This window comes from Rhinopithecus bieti, unplaced genomic scaffold (genome assembly GCF_001698545.2).
Source record: "Rhinopithecus bieti isolate Rb0 unplaced genomic scaffold, ASM169854v2 scaffold_81659, whole genome shotgun sequence".
NCBI lineage: Eukaryota > Metazoa > Chordata > Mammalia > Primates > Cercopithecidae > Rhinopithecus > Rhinopithecus bieti.
Genome location: NW_016837762.1, coordinates 210,889 through 234,048, shown reverse-complemented (window position 1 = coordinate 234,048; position 23,160 = coordinate 210,889). Strand labels below are relative to the sequence as shown.

The following is a 23,160-nucleotide window of genomic DNA, read 5'->3' as shown; positions in this document are numbered from 1 at the left end:
TATTTCCATTGCAATTGAGTAATGAAAGCATTAGCATTTTAAATGGACAGGCTGTAGTTATCTGGCAAATCATGTGTATCTACCTCATTTCTAGAAAAGATTGGGAAAAATGAGGTATTAACATGTATATTTGCTGATTTGTCAAACCCTGAAAATCTCAACATAAATTTTCAGCTGTCATTTGGAAACTTTAGTATGCCAAAAATGACTTGGTGTTTTCCTTAGTTTTTGTGAATTATGCCTAACAATAATACTGGTTACTGTTAAATGACTTTCCTTAGCTCTGTGATTCTGAGTTGGTTGTGAATAAGTTGAGAAACATTGTCATAACTAAGCAATATTCTAAGCCTGTAGGAATTTCCTTTTTAGGTAAAACTTATGGTCCACCAAGCCAGTGTTTGCTTGCGAATGGTGACTTTTTTTGTTTTCGTGATGTCAGTATTTGTCCCTATTCTGTGGTAGTAGGGTGTAAGAAATGCCTCCATTTGGACAGTGCTCCAGTACTTTCCAGTCTCTAGGGAAACGTTTGACCAGTCTGCTCTTGTAGTAAACAGAGACTCAAATAGCCCTTGATGTGTTCTCAACTAGTCAATATGCAGTTAACCTTGATGGTATAAACTTAAACTAGTATCATACCACGAATTATGACATTACTTCTTTCTCCTAAGTACACCAGGACCATTACTTTATTGTTTCCTTAGAAGAAGTACTGTTTTCTTCATTCTCAGGGTGGGAAAAAGAATGTATGCTTATCTAGTACAGTGTGATTATCTTTAAAAAAAAAGTTGAGTAATGTAATAATTCTAATTTTAGATTATATGCCTTGTTCCCAATGATAATGCCTATTAAATATTTTCTTGATTATGACTTTAGCTATTAGTACTTACTTTGGAATTTCAGTTTTAGCAGAATCACTATTTTTAGTCTTACTAGTTATGATGCTGTTTAGTTCTTGTCATTTAGGGAAAAAATTTTGATAATAAGTGTTATTCACACATAATATTGACTTTTTCAAAGTCTGTTAAAACAAATTTAAGTACTTTCGCCAAAATCTGGTAGATTCATTTAAATAGTAATAATACTTCATCTAAAAATCATAGATGTTACTAAATGCTTTCTCTTTATGTGATAATATCTTTACATGTTCATTTACTCATTTTTGTAATATGTGCTATACATTTTAAAGCAGAATTTTATATTTATGTGAATTTTATAGTATACCAAAGACTGAGTAATCATTGAGTTGCAGTATTTACTAAATACAATACTAAATAGGAAATATTAAAGGAAAGATCATTGAAATTTTTTTTCTTAAAGTCATTTTAAGAGAAAATAGATTTTAAATGCAAAGAGATTTTGGATTGTTTTGTGCTAAATAACATGTTTATGTCATTTGGGACTTTTCAAAGTAAAGGATAGGCCGGGCGTGGTGGCTCACACCTGTTATTCTAGCACTTTGGGAGGCCGAGGCAGGCGGATCACAAGGAAATCGAGACCATCCTGGCTAACACGGTGACACCCCGCCTCTACTACAAATACAAAAAAATATTAGCTGGGGGTGGTGGCACGCGCCTGTAGTCCCAGCTACTCGGGAGGCTGAGGCAGGAGAATCACTTTTACCCGGGAGGCGGAGGTTGTAGTGAGCCAAGATTGTGCCACTGCATTCCAGCCTGGGCGACAGAGCAAGACTCTGTCTCAAAAAAAAACAAAAAAACAAAAAAGTAAAAGATAGCCATATTTATTTTTAAATGAGAAATAAATAAACTTTTAGCCACTAACTGATGAGAATGTTGAAATAGTGAATTATGCAAATAACTTGCCTTTTTCTATCTTTCCTTGTTTTAGTCATGGATTCAAACTGGAAAACAAACTTTCCTTCGTATCAAGTCATCTTTAAAACTACATAACTCTAATATTTTTCTCTCTAAACTCATACATTTCAAAACTAAAACCATAGTTATTTTGGTATCTGGAAATAATTTGAACAGAAATACAATTTTAAAATTCAGTTTGGGATTATTGCATTTTATAATCTTGATTGAAAGTATCACTTCCATTGCTTGACCATGGTCATTTCTGCTTCCTACCTTTTATCCATCTCTACCAAATGTCCTCTGCTCACCTTTACCCCAACTCAAATCTCCTCTGAAATCCTCTCTAATTAATTATGCAGCTGAGAAGGGCCCTTCATTCTCTGATGCCCTGAAGCCTCTTTAAGTGTATTGTTCACCAAATAGTCAGTGTGAAATATGAGAAAGTGATGGAACCTGGTGCATCTGACCTCCCTGAAGATCAGAAAGGTCTGGACAGTGTCCAGCAGGTGCTAACACATAGTAGGCCCCTGGTAAATTATTAGCATTGCAATTCACATGGCTCATGGTCCGTGTTACCTTGTTTTATCTTCCTAATTAAACTATAAACTGTTCTAGAGAGGGCAGAGACTGCATGTCACAGTTACCACTGTCTAAGACAGCTGCGGTTTAATGGCACTTCCTGGAATTTGTATCAGAAGCCCTGAGTTTGAGTCTCTTCTTTGCCACTGTGGTCTTCCAATTTGTTTCTTTATTTATTAATTGGAAATGCATTGACTGCCTAATTCACTGGATTGTTAAGGATCAAAATGTGAAACGATGTAATCATTTAAAATGTAAAACCACTTACAGATATTTCTTGTTACTATTATTCTTAGTCTATACCAGTGTTTGTCAAACTTTTTCACATCAGAAACACCTGTAAAGCTTATTAAACACAAATTATTGGACTTCATCCCCAGAATTACTGATTGAATAGGTATGTTATTCTGCTTAAGCTGCCATAACAAAGTACTGCAGACTAATTGGCTTAAACAACAGAAATTTATTTCCCACAGTTCTGGAGTTGAAGTCCAAGCCCAAGGTGTTAGCAGGGTTGATTCCTTCTGAGACCTCTCTCCTTGGCTTGTATGTGGCCATTTTCTCCCTGTGTGGTCTTCTCTGTGTGTGTGTCCCTATACTCATCTCCTAGTCATGTTGATGTCCTTATAAGAAGGGGAGACAAGTACAGAGACACACACAGAGATATAACTTCATTTTAACTTAATAACTTAGCTGGAGAGGTTACATGGTGTCCATTTTATGGTAATAACTTTGTTTTCAGTTAATTACCTTTTTATAGGCCCTATGCCCAAATACAGTCACATTCCGATCTCAGAAGGTTCAGACTTCAACATATGAATTTGAGGGGCACACAATTCAGCTCTAACAGTAGGTCTGCAGTAGGACCAGAGAACGTGCTGATGCCAAATAGATTTTTGTAAATTTAATAAAGTTTCTATTTTAATTTTTGCTAATTTCCTAATCTGAAAATTAATATACCATTTTGCAGTTAATCTCCATGAAATTTTACTTATAGAGAAAACACAACTAATATTTTCTACCATATTCTAATAGTATTATTTAAATGTCAGAAGGGGCCAGGTTGGGGTGCTGTCTTGAAATTGGATATTTTGTAGAAGTCCACAAAATGCCACTGAAGATTAGGAATACACCCTGCAATATTCTTAGCGATGCTAATAACCCATTACTGAATATCTCATTCATAAATTGTCTAAATCTTCTTGAAGCTATTTATATTTTCTGCTCTATTGCCTTTTTAAAATCTTTTTTATTAAGAAATACATGTAGCAAACATAGGTGAAAATCCATAAGGCAGTTAAACAAATTTATTATAAAATGGACACCATGTTACCTCTCCACCTAAGCCAAGAACTAGAAAACTGCCAGCACTTGAGAATCCCCTCAGACCCCACTTGCCAACCACCAGCCTCTGTACTGCCTTTGGTTAAACAATGTCTATGTGTTTACTGCTTACTTTATTTGTCCTGAAATTTCTACCTTAAGGTCTCAAGAATTATTCCAAACTTCCAGGACTCTATTAGTTCACTTTTCATTCCTATAATCACAATTACCACCCCCCGACCACCTTTTGTGTGTGTGTGTGTGAGACAGAGTCTTGCTCTGTCACCCAGGCTGGAGTGCAGTGGCACAATCTTGGCTCACTGCAAGCTCTGCCTCCCAGGTTCAAGCGATTTTCCAGCCTCAGCCTCGTGCACACCACCACACCCAGCTAATTTTTGTGTTTTTCGTAGAGACAGGGTTTCACCATGTTGGTCAGGCTAGTCTCAAACTCCTGACCTCAGGTAATCCACCCGCTTCGGCCTCCCAAAGTGCTGGGATTACAGGCTTGAGCCGCCGTGCCCAGCCACAATTACCCTTTTTAATCATGGCTTGCTTCTAATTTTTCATGGAACCTCAGGCTAATAGTCTCAGAAAACAAAATACAATAAATCTTAGACTGTGTGTGTGTGTGTGTGTGTGTGTGTGTGTGTATGTGTGTGTGTGTGTGTTTGGTGAATAGCCAAACCAGCTGTCTCAGACTCAGTGGGGTTTGGACAATTTTTATGTGTACATTTCTGTACTCTTACGTACCTTTGAAGATCTGCCTCTGATTCCTCTTAGCTTTAAGATCTGTTCTTTTTTCAAACCTGGATGATAATATTGTTGTTATAATTAGTATTATTTTACTTTCGAATACAAATACTTTGAGGATAGGGACTGGACTGTGTCTTTTTGTTTGTTTTGCGTTTACCAGATAAAATTGTAAAATTCCATGAATATAATAGACAGCCCATTCATCTTTACCTTTTAGATATAATTTAAATTTTCCCATTACTAGATTTTTTTTTTTTTTTTTTTTGAGACAGAATTTCGCTCTTGTTGCCCATGCTGGAGTGCAACAGTGCAATCTGAGCTCATTGCAACCTCTGCCTCCTGGATTCAAGTGATTCTCCTGTCTCAGCCTCCCAAGTAACTGGGATTACAGGCACGTGCCACCACACCCAGCTGATTTTTGTATCTTTAGTAGAGACGGGGTTTCATCATATTGGTCAGGCTGGTCTCGAACTCCTGACCTCAGGTGATCCACCTGCGTCGGCCTCCCAAATTGATGGGATTACATACAGATGAGAGCCACTGCACCCAGCCTCCTATTACTAGATTTTTTAACCCTAAATATATATTTTTTGATAATCATTATCCTAAAACTATAAAGGAAATAATAACAGAAAACTTTAAAAATAGATACAGGAATACTTGGCATTATTTGAAATACAAATCCTTAAATCATTTGCTGTCACTGTCAGAAATCACTAACCTGGTACGTTATTGCTCATAGACTCCCTCTTTGATACTTCAGGCTCTGGGGTCTGCAACTATGTTGAAAATGGCCAAGCCTGAGGAAATGGGGCTCTTTGTGATGCTCAATTCAAGAGCTAGACCATTTTGAGATGGTCTAAATAACCCGGGATCTGCCCCCTCGCCTGATGGAGATGTTGAGCATCAAGGAGAAGAAAATTGGAGCCTTTGCTAAATCCCAAACATCAGATCCTTACAAAATCATGGCTGTTGTACTTCAACTGATTTGAAGGATTCCGTTGCTCTGCTCAATCACTCCCAGATGCTGGAGGCTCCCATTACAGGGACTTTCCTACCCATGATTTGATAAACTGCTTATGTTGTCTTCTTAGATTCCCTGCGGTAAAGAAGAAATTTATGGCGGAGCTAAAAGAATTACGGCACAAAGAGCAGAGCCCATATGTGGTTCAAAGCATTATCAGCTTAATAATGGGGATGAAATTCTTTCGAATTAAGATGTATCCAGTGGAGGATTTTGAGGCCTCTCTTCAGTTTATGCAGGTAATGTCTTAGGCAGGAGAGCTAAGGGGCTCTCAAACTGAGCACTTTCCTTCCTCGAAATGATGAACCTGGAACATGAAAACCCAATTACTTGTCAATACAGAGAAACATTCTACTGTCTAAATAATTCATGAAGTCCTTTGTAACCAAATAGCACAGTTGCAGGCACATACTTTCATTTCTCAACTTTCATATCATCTTTGGAGGAGAGTATACAGTGGGATTGCTTGTTTGCTGACTTTTTTTCTCTTTCACCCACTGGTACATATTGTTCTATGAATAAAATATAGCTGATTTTTTTTCACTTTTTAAAATTGATAGCATTGGGTTGGCTGCATTGACATTCACAGGCATGAGGACTTTAAATAATAAAGAAATCTTTTATTCTTACTATAAAAGGAATCTTAATTTTAAAACTCAACTAAACAATACAGGTTTGATATTTATTGCCCGGTGCCCATCATGGTACATAACAAAAGAATTGCTGCTAAGGAGAATTTAACAGAATACTCAGCTCTTGGAGTTTACAAAACTTTGGCATTTGAAGGAATTTTTAAAATGCTGCTGTAAATTAAATTTGGCAATGACCTTACTAGAGGGTTTAGATGTATGGATTATGAATATAGGCTGTACCATTTTACACCCACAAGGATGGCTATAATCAAAAATATAACAATTCTCGGTGAAGATGTGGAAAAATTTGAACCTCACACACTGCTGGTATGAATACAAAATGGCACAGCCACTTTGGAAAACAGCCTGGCCCTGGCAGTTCCTCAAATAGCAAAACCTACAATTACCATATGACCTAGCAATTCCACTCCTAGGTATATGCACAAGAGAAATGAAAATATATGTCCACACAAAAACCGGAACACAAATGTTCATAGCAGTATTATAGTTGCCAAAAGGTGGAAATAACCCAAATGTCTATAAAATGATGAATGGATAGACAAAATGTGGTATATCCCTATAATGGAATATTATTTGACCATAAAAAGTAGTGAAGCTGATACATGCCACAACATGGATGAACCTTGAAAATGTTATGCTAAGTGAATGAAACCAGACACAAAAGGCCATGTATTATATTATTCTGTTTATATGGAATGTCCAGAGTAGGCAAATCCATAGAGACAGAAAGTAGATTAAAGTTGTCTAGGGCTGGGGATGGGGAGTGGATAGGGAGGTTGCAGATGACTGCTGAGGGGTACAGAGTTTCCTTTGGGTGTCATTAAAAGGTTCTAAATTTGACAGTAGTGATGGATGCACAGCTGTGATTATACTAAAAGCCAATGAATTGTATATGTTAAATGGGTAAATTGCATACTACATAAATTATGTCACAATAAAATTATTATATATGTGGATGGGGCTATGAACCAAACTTCTTGGGTTTGAATTCAAGCTCTAGCACTTAGCAGCTCTGTGACCTGACCAGTCACACTTAACCCCTCCCATCCTCACTTCCCTTATCTGCAAGGTGATGATAATGACACTAACCTTAGAGAGTGGTTCTGAGGATTCTTAGCACATGACAAACACTCAGTAACTGTTACATATTTTATTATTTTTATTCTCTCATATGAATAATTCCTGTATCTATATACACGAATTAAGACTTGAGAGAGTATTACATACTTATGCAAAATAATGTACCAAAAGGATGACTATTCTGGAAACTATAGAGCTCGTCTGTATAGGAAAGCTGTTTCAGTGATTTCCCATACTGGTGTTGCCTTTCCTGAGCTGAGGTCTTAATATGATATTGATAGAATGAGGGCTTTGGGGATTGTTTTTGGCAATCTTCCCAAAGGCAACAGAAAATAAAGGGAAATAGCCAGTGTCGATATTAACATGTTATTACATGTAGCCTTGTACTCTTTCTTTTCTTTCCTTTTTTTTTTTTTTTTTTTTTTTAATTTGAGACAGGTTCTCTCACTCTGTCACCCGGGCTGGAGTGCAGTGGCATGATCTGGATTCACTGCAGCCTCTGCCTCCCAGGCACAAGTGATCCTCCCACCTCAGCCTCCCAAGTAGCTGGGACTACAGGTGCCACCATCATGCCCAGCTAATTTTTGTATTTTTCTGTAGAGACGGGGTTTGGCCATGTCGCGCAGGCTGGTCTGGAATTCTGGGCCCAAGCGATCTGCCTGCCTTGGCCTCCCAAAGTGTCAAGATTACAGGCATGAGCTGTGGTGTCTGGCTGCCTGGACTCTTGAATGAAAACAATACCTGATACAGACCACAATAAGTTACTACCAATAAGGCCAGAAGGAGAGAGAGATGGGCAGAATTCTGCCAACTTTCCTTTTAAAAAAAGTTGACATTTTATTAAAAAAAAAAATGTTGACAGGCCAACTTTCCTACAGAATGAGTCCTTGAGCAACCCAGAACACCCTTAGCTATGACAATAGTCCACAGGCAGTAGTGTCCTTTCTTAAGGAACCCTTCTAAAGGTTTCCTTGTCAAGGTGGGAAAGGGAAATGTTCCTGACTTGCTTATGAAACTTATGTGAATGATAAACACACCTAAAATGTCAGAGAGAACAAGTAAACAGCTCTGTGTCTGAGGCTGTCAGGCCTAAGGCCTAAAATAAGTTTGATGTCTTCTGCCTCTCTTCCCATGTTTACCTTCCCTGGGGATCTGTGTTTGAGGGCTAACCAGGAGCCCAAGGCCCCCCACACACTAAGTAATAAATAGAAATGTATTGGAAGTGAGTGAATGAATGAATGAATCAACCAGTGACTCGGTGGATACATGTGTGCTTGCTGGTTAGAGATGCTTTGTCCTTTTAGAATAATGATTTGATATGGAAGAGTGAAAAAACCAGCCTTGCAGAATGTCACTGAGGCCATTACAGACATATAAATTTCAACACAAATGTTTGAATCCAGTGATTTTTAATAGACTATGGAATATGCTCTGTTGATGCGTGATTGAATTAAGAGCTACTTACTGAAACTTGTTTAAATACATTCTATGTGCACATTTCAACCTACTCTCTCTCCCTATACCCTTTTTCTGCTTCCCAGGAATGTGCACATTACTTCCTCGAGGTTAAAGACAAAGATATCAAGCATGCCTTGGCTGGGCTTTTTGTTGAAATCCTTGTTCCAGTCGCTGCTGTGAGTTACATTTTCATTTCTAAAAACTCTTCAAATTGTATCACAAAATCAACAATTTTATTAATATAATATTCACATGCATCTCTATTTCAGGCTGTTAAAAATGAAGTAAATGTCCCCTGCCTTAGAAATTTTGTGGAAAGCCTGTATGACACCACGCTGGAACTTTCTTCTCGAAAGAAGCATTCCTTGGTTAGTAACTATGAGAAAATCGAAAACACAAACAAAACTGCACAAACTAAAATTCCTAGTCAGGAATGTATTTGAGGATCATAAGGACTCCATAGATGGGAAAAGTACCTGAAGCTCCCTCAAAAAGAGGAAGCATTTGAAACTGCAGCTGGCTTTTTGTATTGGCCATGACTGATTGATGTTCATGTAGGGGGATTAGGCCGTGTTGCCTCAGATGACCCTCTGGTTCTAAGGAGTCTGTTGTTCACTTTCAAGATTTGGCCTAACTTGATTTTTATTTTAATTTCTGAGAACCTTTTTCCAATCTGAAAGCTAAAGTTTATAATAACAAGTTTTTTTCTCAATCTCCAGAAACCTGCCCTGACTAATTCCTATCTGGATACTAGGATCAAAATGGAAACAGGCAGGAAAAGGAGTTGGGAAATAGACAGTTGCCCATAGGAATGATTCTCTGAAGGCTGAGAAAATAATTCTTGGGAAGGTTTTGGTACTAAAGAGCAGTATAGAAAAGTCTTTTAGGTGAGCACCACCTTTTACCCGCTGTGGTAAATAAAGCTTTGTTTTATTAATCGGGAAGTGGTATAAAAGCTGTAATGTGAAAGCTGGGAAGAAGCAAGTCGCTTAGGGATCTGGTTACTGGCATGGTTTGTGCTCGTCTCCAGAGGATGAACGTCCCTACCATGATTTGAGCAGGTACTTAGGTTGCTTTGCTGGTAGTGGTGACAAATTTGCTCGTTTGTCTATGTTCTGTGGTCATTGTGACTAACTGCATGCATATTTTTTAGATTACTGACTAGCATTAGAACTGCACTCAGTGGTAGCAGTAGTTCCAAGTCCTTTAAAACTAAGTTATTTAAAAAAAAAAAAAAAAAAAACTAATGAACCGTTAAGCATTGTGGGCAGTTGTTTCTTGTTAATTCAAGTTAACAGATGAGCCAGTTACATTTTTATTTCACGACCCTTGATTTAGGGGGAATCATAAAGGTCTATCACATCTGGCTTTGCAAAATAGTGATGGATTCTGCATGTATGATTTTTTTGGGTAGCTGCTTATTACCTTTGCTGTCTTCTCAAGTTGCTGTGGGAAGCTGGCCCAGTTCGGCAGGAAAAGCACAGTAGCACCTCTGTTTATTCGGTCATAAGCCAATTCCTCCTGTGGTTAAATTTGTCTTGGTAGAGTTTACCAGTGCAATAACATTTCTTTTAGGAATCTTCCTTAATTACCAGAAGGTTGCACGCAAAAGAAAATATAGACAACTACCTCTAAGATAGGGACAAACTATTAGATGTCTATGAGAAAAAAAGCCAATAACATTTTCAAAATGTGTGTGCCTTCCTGCTTTTTTTTCTGTAGATAAGAGAGTGATCTAAGATGGTAAGTTTGTTTTTAAATCTTTTAAGCAAAGTCTAAATCATTGAATCAGATTTCTGCATTATTGTATATGAAACTTATTTCATTTTATTATACGCTATCCATAATTCTTGGTTATTCCATCTCCAGCATTATCAGAAAGTGTCTGTGAAATGCACACCAGTGCCCTGCATCCACTGGGCACTGCTGTGCTACACAGCATCCTGTTTCTTGCCCACAGAGCCCCAGAGGGAGATGGCAAGGTAGTGGGTACAGAGAATGTATGTTACCTGGTTTGTTGAAATATAACTTATCCTGTGACCTCCTCTCTTTTCTCCTCAGGCCTTGTACCCTCTGGTGACCTGTTTGCTCTGTGTCAGTCAGAAGCAGCTGTTCCTGAACAGGTGGCACATTTTCCTCAACAACTGCTTGTCCAACCTTAAAGTTAGTATTTGTCAGCTCAAAAACGATCTTTTTAAAACATGTACACAGTTTTTAGGCTGGTCGATGTGCTTCTGGAAGGGACTCCTGATGTTTTCCAGGGGAATTGTCCTATACTGGTGGAATAATGGAAAAAATATTAATAAGAGTTCTTATTAAATACAGTCAATTTTAGAAAGTGACTAGGAATAAGATACATCACTTCAGATTTGGGAAAAATAAATCTGTTCTAGCAAGGATCACTTTAAAAGTAGAATTAAATGTTCCTTTATATTCATCCATTGTCACATTTTATCTAAATGATTTAAAAATAGAATAAGGGCCACATTCAGCTAATAGAAGCATGCGACTTGATCTCAGAAGCTCACTTATACCTTTCCCATCCTTCCTCTATCCCCTCCAGTCTAGGAGAATGTCTCTGGGGCAAAAGCTCCAGTCTGTGGAATGACTGACCTAGCAACAGAGAGTACTTCTTTCTTGTCACTATCGTGTGTGATTCTTGAAGGTATCCTGTTCAAGCCGCATGGCAGTCAGTCCTAAGCATTCACTGTTTCCAGCAATACACCTGCAGTACAGGTGCTGGGTGATGTGAGGAATCAAGTCATGGTGCCTGTGGCTCAAACAGCTGTAATGATTAGCTTTAAAATGGACTTTATAAATTAAAAGTGGTGAATATGTTTTAAGTTTTAGTAACCTATTGATAAAAGACAGTGAAATGAAAACTATCCCTAATATAAGTGCAAATAGAATGTATTTTTGACAGTTGTCCTTGGTTGTGTCCAAAGATGTGATTAAATTTCTTTTACCAGTTTGATATTAGCTGCTTTTGAATTTTAAGAATGTACTTAGTTATAAAATTTTGTATGTGCTTATACACGTTGCCTTTTTTTTTTCTATGATGCTTTAATTTGGTGAAGTAGTTAAGATTAATTATATTATTTTGGCATTTACCATAATTACACAATAATCTGCATTAGAGCTGTTTTAAGCACCAACTATGAGCTGGCTCTGAAAGCTGATTGTGAAATCCAAGATTAGAATCATTCATTTTCTTCAAATTGGCAGTGAAATATAATAGCAGTGGATAGAGAGTTAAGCTTTTAAGTACTCTGAAAAAGTGAAATGCTTTTCAGGGTTATCAAGTGTTATATAAAGGCCACTTTCAGGTTTTGTTGTTGTTGTTGTTTGTTGCTTTTGTTTGTTTTTTGTTTTGAGGATCTGCCATATAACTCTTAACGTGTAGCCCAGTGTCATTTGTTAATTGGTCCACTTTTAAGTTATCCAGCTGTTAGTTCATTAAATATTTTTTTCTATTACATTTTACACAGATAGGAAATGGTCACTTTATTGAAAACAGAGAGGGGAATTATTGAGAGTGCTTACAGTGCAGTTTTCTATATATTCTGTGTTTAATGTGTCTGGGTTTTTGCTTGGAATTACAATAATATTTTTCATGACAATCTATTGCTGTGGCCACAGAGATCCCGATTATTTGTCTGAACTTGTTTTTAAAACATAGCAGAGCATCTTACTTGGGAACTTAATTACTTCAAAGTTAGAATGTTGCTTACAGCTCTAGTCAAACCCCACCAGAAAGATTTAATACGAGGGTTATATACAGCCCCAGAGAGGAGCAGGCCTGGGCACTGACAGTATTTCCCTGTGCAAACATTTCAAGCACTCACATTTCTAAGAGGCAGTAAGGCCAGAAAGAGCATGTAGAGTGAATGCTGTAGAGACTGAACCACATTTCAGAATTCAGTCCAGCAGGGACTTATGTAGTGTCCACTGTGTGAGGTGCTAGGGAAAGTGCTGAAAGTGGGAAGGAGGGGGAAAGCAATTCTGTAAAAACTAGATTAGAATAGAGTCCCTGTCCTTGACAAGCTTAGAATTTCATTGGAGGATACGTAACGAAGTTTCAAAATGCGTGATGCAGACAGTGAAGGAGGTAAAAGGTAGGAGTGGAGAGATACCTGTGAGAGTTGTGGAGGTCATATACCCCCATGAATCACAAAAGAAGTGATTAGGCAAAGTAAGGCAGAAAGGCAGTGATATTTTATGGGTAATAATCTATTTGAATTCACTACCTCAAGGCTAAAAGATATAAAAAGATCCTTGGTAAGATAAAAATGAAATAAAATTGTATCGCATATATTTAGAACTAAACCTAGTAGGGATTTGAATGGGACCATTTAAAAAATGTTACTAATATTCAGAAAACCTTCCAAACCTCTTCTTAAGTCCTTAGTAAGGAAGAAATACCTGAGAAACAACTAACACAGCTTCAGAGATATTCTTTGTCTTGAATTGCTACAGTATTTTATGGGATTTAGAACCAATTCTGCCATTTCCTCAGTGACCACCAAATCAACCCTTCCCCCACGCACCTTCCTGCACCCTTCCCTGCCTTCCTTACCCCTCCCCAGCCACAGATGCTTTAGGATAGTGAACCTCGCATCTGAATCCCACACGCTGACCTTGGTAGTCACCTTTGATGTATTCTGTAGAGGTGAGCCATCGGGGCAGCATGGCAGAGCAGAGCAGAAGTGTGCATGAGCGTGAAAACCTGCCCGCTTTCATTGTAAACAAGCTCTCAGGGTCAACACTCACTTAATGTCGGTGCCCTGGTTTATTCCCAGCATTAGTCGGTCAGAAGCAGGTTGCTTTGGGAGAACAGACTTGAAATCTTTAATATTTCCACTTAATTAACTTAAGCATCTATTAGTAATATTCCATTATAAATTGATGAGAAACATATAGCACCTTTTCACTAAGACATTCACATCTTTCAGGAACTCTTGGTCCGTGGTGACCGATACTTTTTTCTTCTATGTATTTTATGTCAGAATCTGAACATATTGTGCTATAAAAAAAAATCCATTCCCTTCACATCTACCATACAACACCTAATTCTGACAAAAGGAGATATGGTTTGTGAACTTGATTTAATAGTACCTTTAAAATGTTGAGTCACCATTTACAAATGAGAAAAAAATTAAAAATTTAAAAATTTAATAAAATGAAATTATCATGTTCATAATAGCTATGTGCTAGTTTCTTATCCTTCAAAATAAAATGAATTGGGAGAATTTCAAAATTTCTTATATTTTATAAAAATGAATATAATATACCAATGAGACCCAAATTATAATTTAAAAAAACAGAAAAGAAACCTCAGAGGTTAAGAAGTGCATTAATTATATGATCCATAATAATAACAGTAGCCCTCATTCACTGGAGATACATTATGAGCAGGCGAGTGGCAGGGGCTTCATATACATTGTTGTGGGTATCATGGCAACGCCACAGGCTACACTGAGTATTCCCTATGCTTTCATGAATGTTGTTTATGCATTTCTAAATATTTTGCTCAGATAGCAATACTGAGGTTAGACATGATTCAGTTTAGTGTCAAAGTTGGAGAAACCAAAGTACAGAATGAGAAAGAATACTCCTTTTTTCTCAGGGAGCACTTATGCTAGGACTTAAATCCGTTCAGTCAGTTACCAACAATTCTTTACAAGTAGTCTACCAGGCACAGTTCTAGGTACTGGGAGTAAGTGACGAGTGAGACAGTAGCACTCCCTGGTCTCTTAGACCTTGTAATTTAGTGGAGGAGACAGACCAACAATCAAATAAATAAATACATGAGGAGAAAAAAAAAAACAGATAATGATAACTGCTCTAAAGGAGCATAAACCCAATAGATATTATAAACCTAATAGATATTACGCTCTAAAGGAGCATAAATCTAGTAGATATCATAAACCTAATAGATATTATGATTAAGAATGATGCATTCAGGGAAGGCAGGCAAGGGAGGTACAAGCAGGGTATTCGATTTCCAGTAAAAATCTCAAAACAAGTGTGGTTGCCATAAATATATTTGATGAAGCTTGTGTATAGCACTTCAATGTTTGTATGTAATAACTGCAATAAAGTTTGAATGCTTTTTTCAACTTCTCACGTAATAGTAAGGTTATTAATGTTATCTTGTAAGTGGAGACATTGAGTAATATATTAAAGATTCCACAATCATTGCCTGAATTAATTAAAATATATGGCATTTATTTTAAAATGACTACTTTTCTCTTTTAAATACCAAATTTAAATGGTGTACTATTAGCTATTTTAATTATTAATTTTCAAGATATAGTTATTCTGCTTTACTGTTAATCTCATTTCCATAATCTCGAGAAAATCTGTTTCAGATCTACCAAAATAGAGGCACATTTCAAAGATTCCAATAATGCACATAACTGGACCTAAAAATTAGTAATAAGATGACAAGCACGTTATTTTCCGCGAATGCCTTATTTATCCAACCATTCAATAGAAAAATAATTGCCGTAAAAATGTTGTTATGATAATTTTAGAGATTATCCTAAACTGTAGCAATAGGTTATTTGGATAATATACAGTCATCAAACCCGGTGAATCATAATCAAAGTAAATTGATTCAAGTATCAGAAATGTCAAAAAGATGGAAAGTGTTGGCTGTGATATGCAAAGAAATATAACAAAGACATAGATTTACTTAGATGGCTTTCTCTTTGAAATGGAATAGAAAACTAGAAGGTATTTTAAGTATAACAAAATTAGTAGATGACTAAAATTACCTATCTCACTAGGTCTGTACCTTAACATGCATAAGAATCCCTACAGAAGTCTGTTATAAATGCACTTTCTTGAAGCCCACTTTCCGAGGTTCTGGTTCAGAATATCTAAGGTGCAGCCCAGGAATCTGCATATTTATAAGCAGCACAGGTGACTTGGTGCAAATAATCAGCTGATGGACCTTGAGTAATGTTGGTCTATACCACTGATTGCATCACCAGCCAAGTTATCAGTGAATTCACTTGTCCTCATTTGTTACCATTAACTCTGAATTGTTTTAACTAAATTAATTAAAAGCAAAATGTAAAGGAAGTAGGCATGTTATTAGATAGGCTGACACATCCCATGAAGTCAGTGACTGGCAGTGAGGTGAGATGCAGCGGGTCCAGGGAAGATCTACTCTGAAGCGCACTAGTTTCTTGGGCAATTATATGAGTGAACCTCAGAGCCATAATAAATGCATACCATTAATTAATTATTGGTTAATTAATTAAGGGAGATGCAGATACCAACAGAAGAATGGTTTTTTGATCTTGAAGCAAGTATCTTTGACACAGAAATCAGTGGTTTGAGACATATGCTGAAATGTCTGCATCCTGAAAATATACATCAAGCACCTATTCTGTTAGCTGCTAAGGAAATACAAAGACAGATGAAGAAAAAGTGCTGTCTTCAAGTAGAGTAGGTACCAATAGCACATGTGTGCAGCCTCCACATACTATTGAGTTGAAGTGGAAAATTTAAAGCTTTAAAGCCACTGAGGCCAGATTGCTTAGGTGCAGATTCTAGCACTGTCATTTATCAGCTGTGTGACCTTGGGTAAGTTATTTGACCTCTCTGTGCCTAGAATCTACACCATACATTGTTGTGAAAATTAAAATGAGTTAATGTAAGTGCAGCATTGATTAAAATAAAATACGTGCTATAGCAAGCACCATTTAACACATACATTTCAATTTCTGAGAAAACAATACTTATTAGAGCATAAGTCAATTCCTATCCCAGCTGTCGTTTACTAACCTGGTTTACTGTCATTTACTTTGAGCAATTTATTGGGCCTTCTCTCATTTATAAAATCCTTCAGTTGATATCTTGTTACATGAAAGCACATCTGAAATACCAAAATTCCATACAAGTGCAAGGTATTTATTACTGTCATTATAATATGAAAATTAGCTTCACCTACATGGCAAAGTTTGTCTTTCATGTACGTCCTGTACAAATTAATCTAGTTTATGCATCAAGTTGTTCAGCTACTACTCAGATTGTTTTGTTTTGAATACTTCCTGGTTTTGTTTTTAATATATAACCTGCTGTATGGTAGTCACTGAGGACACAAAAATGAACAAATCAGAATGCCTGGAGCTCACTGTCTGCTAAGAAACATTCAAGTAAAGGATGTCTGTTTCCTAGAAAACAGAGAGCAGGGACACTTGGTAGCCTCTCCAGAGCATTGGGACAGGAGTAGAGGGGCAGGGGAATAAAATAAGAGGAGATGTCACCTAATTGAATTTAAGTTCTCCAAGTAGACAAGGGTAGGAAGGCATTCCAGGCATGCAGGGAATTGCAAAAGGGATGTTGCAGTGCAAGGTTCACCTACCACAAGGCAGAGGCAGGAAGTGGTACAAGGGAGCCAAGTCACAAAAGGCCCCTCATGTGCCATATTATGAAATTTGGACATTGTCCAGTAGGTGACTAGAAGCCACTTAAGTCTTTCAATGCAGGACTTTAAATGCAGGAAAGTAAAAAAAAACATGTTTATATTTTTAAGAATATCATTTGTGCAAGAACGGAAGAGAGACCAAAAAATCCATTTAGGAGACGGTTGCAATGATCTGATATCATCTTGAAATGCTAAAAACCAATTAACAGTACATAATCCACAGACAGACTAAAACCTAAGTTTGCCACTTTGCTTTTCGGTGCCTATGGAAGGGAAAATAATCTCAAAAATGTTCTTAAGAGTGAAAGACTATTAGTCACAATAAGATGCAAGAAAAATGGTAGACAGGAGGGACAGGACAAATATTTTAAAGAAGTTGAAGTTGAAACAGAAGACACTAATGTCAATCAGTTAAACTAGAGATTTCGGTTATGGTCTACGGTGAAATTGAGATGATACTTGCTTTCCTCATCATGATTCACAATGAGAGATAATGTATATGAAAGAATTTCAAATGATACGCTATGCAAATATAAACTTTTACATATATTTTAAAAAAGGAAATTCGCAAAGGAAAAGATGTTTCTACTAGAAGAGAAGCTCCCTAAAGGCAGGGGCTACATTTCCTTTGTTTGCTGCTGGATTGCAGGTGTCTTCTACATAATAATACTACAGGCAGATACAGCGTTAAGTACCCTATGTCCATTAACTCATTTAACTCTCATACACTCCTGTGATGGAGGTAGGATTATCATCTGCACTTCACAGACAGGGAAAATCAGACCCAGAGAGATTAAAATGCTTTCGCTAGGTCACACAGCTACTAAATTATAAGGCAAGAATGGATTCAAACCCAGGGAGTCTGTGTGTGGAGTCTGCTTTTAACCACCATGTAAGTACACCACAGGCATTTGCTGATTTGGACCAATTGGAAGACGAGTAGTCAGAATTTTTGAAATTTTTAAATGATCGAATATTGTAAATGCGAGTTTACTGGTTTCAAGTCCCCTTTAAGTAACGAAAGCATTTGACAAATTTTACCTGTTATTTTAACAGGCAAAAAAAAACCTTCTACATAAATGTGTGCTTCTAAAAAGCCAGGGTTTTTTTTTTTCTCCATGAAGCTAAACAAATAGCTATAAAGTTCATCTAGAAGAATAAACATGCAAGAAAATCTTGGCAACCGCTAAAAATTAAAAAAAAAAAGCAATGGACTATATAAAGTAGGCCATACTAGATATTAACACATAAAACCTGAATAATTAAAATGATGTGGTATTAATACTTCAATACACAAGACAGTAGAACAAAAAGAAATGTAGAACAGAGCTAAATGTATATGGAAATTTAGACTTTTAGAATAATGACCACCCTAAAAAGTTGTTAGACTACAAAGACTATGAAGTCTATCTTTCCTAAATCTAAAAATTTCTCACTATAGCCTTTCCTATAGAATGTATTTATGTGGATCATCTTTATTCACTAACAGTTTAAAGATAAGCTTTATCCCAGACCATTTCTAAACAATTATGAATTCTATAAAAATCTGTACCTAAATTATCTACACTAAGAAAAGAGAATCATATGACTAAATAAATGGAGATAGACAAGTAACATAAAGGCAAAAGACCTATCAGAAAGTTAAGATACTGAAAGACTGGTTAGCAAACATTCACTGACCCCATGCAGAAAAGCAGAAATTTTAATAGATCTTAGGGGTAAATAATGCCCCCTTTTTTCAGAGAATCTATCATTTATGTGGGAGCTGATGTTTAAACAAGATCCCCCCACCCCCCGCCACATAGGTAAGGAGTTGAAGGGCTATGCTAGAGGTATGTATGAGAGTCAGGGACACTCAGGAGGAAATAATTAGTTTTAATGGGCTGGGATTTAAGACATCAGGGAGGAACAGAGAAGGCTTCACAAAGGAGAGGACATCCAAGCCCACTATAAAGAATGAACAGGGTTCACTTGGGAGAAAAGAAAGATTCAGGAACGGGTGTGGAAGGGCATTTCTATGATGGAAGTAGAATGAACATGGCCTAGCTAGGGTTTACATAGCTTGCGGGAGAGTAACAGGATGGGAGGCAGAAGAGATAGGTTAGAGCCAGCTATTGACTAGTCTGGTATGCCAGGCCAACAAATGTTAACTTGATCCCACAGGCACCAGGGAAACCACTGATTCTGTGATTTCTATATAGAAAGGATTATAATTGGTATAAGATAGACAGCGGCGCAGGGATTGACTTAGGGAGACTGTTAGGAGGCTACTGCAGCAGTCCAGGTGACAGTGCTGGGAGCTGAGCTATAGCAAAGGAAGTGAGAATGGAAAAGAGGTCCAATTCAAGAGAAATTTTGTGGATAAAATCTATAAAATTGTTTGAAAGAATGGAGTGAGAGTCAGAAGGAAGGAATGGAGGAATGAAGTGTCCACGAGATGATGAAACCCACACTCCCATCTCTGACCGATTTTTTAATGCCTGGGTGCCCACAACTGGTCTCCCTGCCTCTGCTCCATTCCCCATGCTGCAGACATTGGACTTCCTCTGTGGTCTCTCTGATCTCATTGGCTGCCTGTCGCCATCATGAGCTTGTTCTCCTCATGAAAGGTGCCTCATGTGGCCCCTGCTTTCCTCTCAAGCCTCACCAGCTACTGCTCCCTCACCTGGCCTTGCAGTGGCCCTTCACCAGCGTACAAAGGATTCCCAGGCTCCAAAACAGGAGCCCGTTGCTCCGCCATTTCTCTCAGGTTCCATGTGGTCTTGCCTCTGCCTATAAACCTCCCCCTCCCAATATTTTTTTTTTTTAAACCTTTCAAAGTATCTAGGGCCACAAACCATGGCAGGCTCAGCGTAGTAACTCAAATGTGTGTGCATTATGAATGAGTATGACAAAAATGGATTTAAGGTTCATCTGAGTTGTTGTTGTTGCTGTTGTTGTTGTTGTTGTTGTTGTTGTTTTGAGACAGAGTCTCGCTCTGTTGCCCAGGCTGGAGCGCAGTGGCGCGATCTCTGCTCACTGCAACCTCTGCTTCCCAGGTTCAAGCAGTTCTCCGCCTCAGCCTCCCAAGTAGCTGGGATTACAGGCACCCGCCACCACACCCAGCTAATTTTTATATTTTTAATAGAGACCAGGTTTCACCATCTTGGCCAGGCTGGTCTCGAACTCCTGACCTCGTGATCCACCTGCCTCAGCCTCCCAAAGTGCTGGGATTACAGGCATGAGTCATCTGAGTTTTTATATGCTCCTGGAATCCTTTCCTGACCCCATTCCTTGAGTTTGCCATATGTTACCCTTCTTCCTATCCTCTAGCTTCTGTCCCTACCAGTTTTTCAGACTGTTGTAGAGTTGATTCCCATCCCCCAAAGACTGTGAACATCTTAAGGGAAAGGATTATCTTTTGTCTCTACGTATCAGGTTCTAGCACAGTACCTAGTACACATTAGTCTCAAGAAATATTGGAGGGTTGGCCGGGCACGGTGGCTCAAGCCTGTAATCCCAGCACTTTGGGAGGCCGAGACGGGCGGATCACGAGGTCAGGAGATCAAGACCATCCTGGCTAACACGGTGAAACCCCGTCTCTACTAAAATACAAAAAACTAGCCGGGCGACCTGGCGGGCGCCTGTAGTCCCAGCTACTCGGGAGGCTGAGGCAGGAGAATGGCGTAAACCCGGGAGGCGGAGCTTGCAGTGAGCTGAGATCCAGCCACTGTACTCCAGCCTGGGCGACAGAGCGAGACTCCGTCTCAAAAAAAAAAAAAAAAAAAAAAAAAAAAAAAGAAATATTGGAGGGTAATCAGATGGGATGGGGATGGGGCGGAGGCATTGGAGAATCAAAACAATAAGGGTTTAAAAGAACATAATCAACAATAAAAAGAACAGACTGATTCTCCTATTGGTGCTAAAGAATTTGGGTTCCCTAGGGCTAGAGGGAGAAGACAATCTCTTGAGTACTCACCTTGGCAAATGAGAAAGTGACATGGCTTCCCCCAGAATTACTCTGTCCCACCATTTATATGCCTCCTCATGGATGATTTATCCTATGAGCATTGAGAGGCCAATACCCTGTAAGTCCCAGATGATGCAATGTGCCTTGTGAGAGTACCCAGCCATCCACCTGGAGCTTGCCTTTTCCAGGCCTTCAGAGAAGAGCCATCTCTGGAACCTCAGACCTCACTATTTACATCTGCAGTCTTACATCTTGGTTTCTGTTATAGAACAAAGACCCCAAGATGGCTCGAGTTGCACTGGAATCTCTCTACCGATTACTTTGGGTTTACATGATTCGAATTAAATGTGAAAGCAACACAGCTACTCAGAGGTAAGGATTTGGCTTGTGTCAGTGGTAACCACATCACTCAGCCACTGCAGAGGGTGTTTCTTTTATTACTACCTATGCTAACTCAACTAGAAGCTATTCAAAGCTGACAGTTTCTAAAATATTTAAGTCCTAAGGAACATTTTCAGGCTTTCCATAGTCATTGGCTCAACACCCATTACAAAAGCTCCAGCCTCTACCGGGATCAACAGGTTCCACTTCCAGAGTTGCATTTGCCACTTTAACAAAAAAAAAAAAAAAAAAACAGCTATCATTTTCCATCTGCTCTTAGTTTTCCAGAAAAACTTTTCATAGAGTAATTATGCTAATGGAAAGGGGTGAGGTGGTTTGTTTTCTTTTTCTGAATTCTCTCTGATACTTAGATAAGATGAAACATCTGCCATTTTCCCTTACAGAACTGGAGCTCAGCCAATCTTGTTTGTTTTCTCTTTTCCCCCTTATCTTTCAGCCGACTTATAACCATCATCACCACACTTTTCCCCAAAGGGTCCCGTGGTGTGGTGCCAAGGGACATGCCTCTGAACATCTTTGTGAAAATCATCCAGTTCATTGCCCAGGTAATGGAGAAGATTCTGGTGATGGGAATCTTCTAATGGTTTTTAAGCAGCCAGCCTCCTTCTTATGGAGTACTAAAAGATGGAAAGTCTAAATTAATATCTTACGTGTTTAGACTTCTGAGAAAAGTTTAAAGTGTTTTCACACACAGCCTATTCTTTTGCTTCAAAACAAGTTTTGAGTTGAGTACATCAAGTGTTTTCAGCATCTGATAAATGAAGAAACAGAGACAGAGTTTAAGTGGCTCATCTGAGTCACAAAGTCTATGAATTAGTAAGATTATCTTGACTCTTCACCTCTGTTTTTTTCCTGCTTCTCTGCTCTGGATTCTGCAAGTAAAGAGGAAGCAAAGGATCTGATGTTCAGAGAAAACCAAAAGGAACAATTTAGCAAAATCTGAGGAATAAATAATGTTCTTTCAACCTATGAAAAAGATTTTAATAGGAATATTAGCATTTATCAAGCACTCTTTTGCCAAGAACTATTCTAAGTGCTTTATGTATATTAATGACTTAAAACAGGTTCAGTAATATTAAACATAGTTTTAATATGTAATTTACTATTTGAGCCCAGGAGTTTTACTTTTCAAAACACTTTGTGAGTAAATGGGTTTACCCCAACTTTGACCTCCTTGTGCATAGGAACAGGAAAAGACTATTATTCCAGTCCAGCCTCTGCCATGAGCCAGCTCTATAAGCTTAAACAAGTCAGAGAACATCTTCTTTCTGTTTCTTTATCTGTGAAATGGGAATGAAAATGCTTGCCTCAGAATATCGTGTGCTTAAAAGGAAATAATAGGCATGAAAGTACTGTGAAAGTACAATTGATATTGACATAAAGTGTAAGATTCAATTCCTGCTTCACAGATGATTTGACAGTAATGTCTCTCTTTGTGTTTGGTGCAGTGAGGTAGCTCTGTAATATTTGTACTTAGGGAAAGGACATTACTTGCTCTGCAGGTGAAAGAATTAATGTAATTTTTCTGCATGTGGTTATTGTGTGACTGAGAATGTGCTTTGTTTATTCCGGAATATGTTGTATAAAATGAACCTGTTTTATTTATATATATATAAATAAATATGTATATATACACACACACATATATATACACACAGATACCTGATGTATTTTAAATATATAAA

The 23,160-nt window shown here is 37.9% G+C and overlaps 1 protein-coding gene across 7 annotated transcripts in view; it reads left to right on the top strand.

Annotated features, from left to right (window-relative positions):
- The window catches only part of FRY (FRY microtubule binding protein), a 275,761-nt gene that overhangs the window by 93,486 nt on the left and 159,115 nt on the right, over window positions 1-23,160 (top strand). For all 7 annotated transcript variants that reach the window (XR_001884138.1, XR_001884139.1, XR_001884140.1 and 4 more), the window contains exons 8-13: window positions 5,564-5,732; window positions 8,768-8,860; window positions 8,954-9,052; window positions 10,746-10,847; window positions 21,342-21,445; window positions 21,912-22,020. Coding sequence is in view for 4 of the 7 variants with exons in the window: in XM_017865930.1 (XP_017721419.1) it covers window positions 5,564-5,732; window positions 8,768-8,860; window positions 8,954-9,052; window positions 10,746-10,847; window positions 21,342-21,445; window positions 21,912-22,020 (676 nt within the window). In the remaining 3 variants the exon portion in view is untranslated. The remainder of the gene's footprint in view (window positions 1-5,563; window positions 5,733-8,767; window positions 8,861-8,953; window positions 9,053-10,745; window positions 10,848-21,341; window positions 21,446-21,911; window positions 22,021-23,160) is intronic.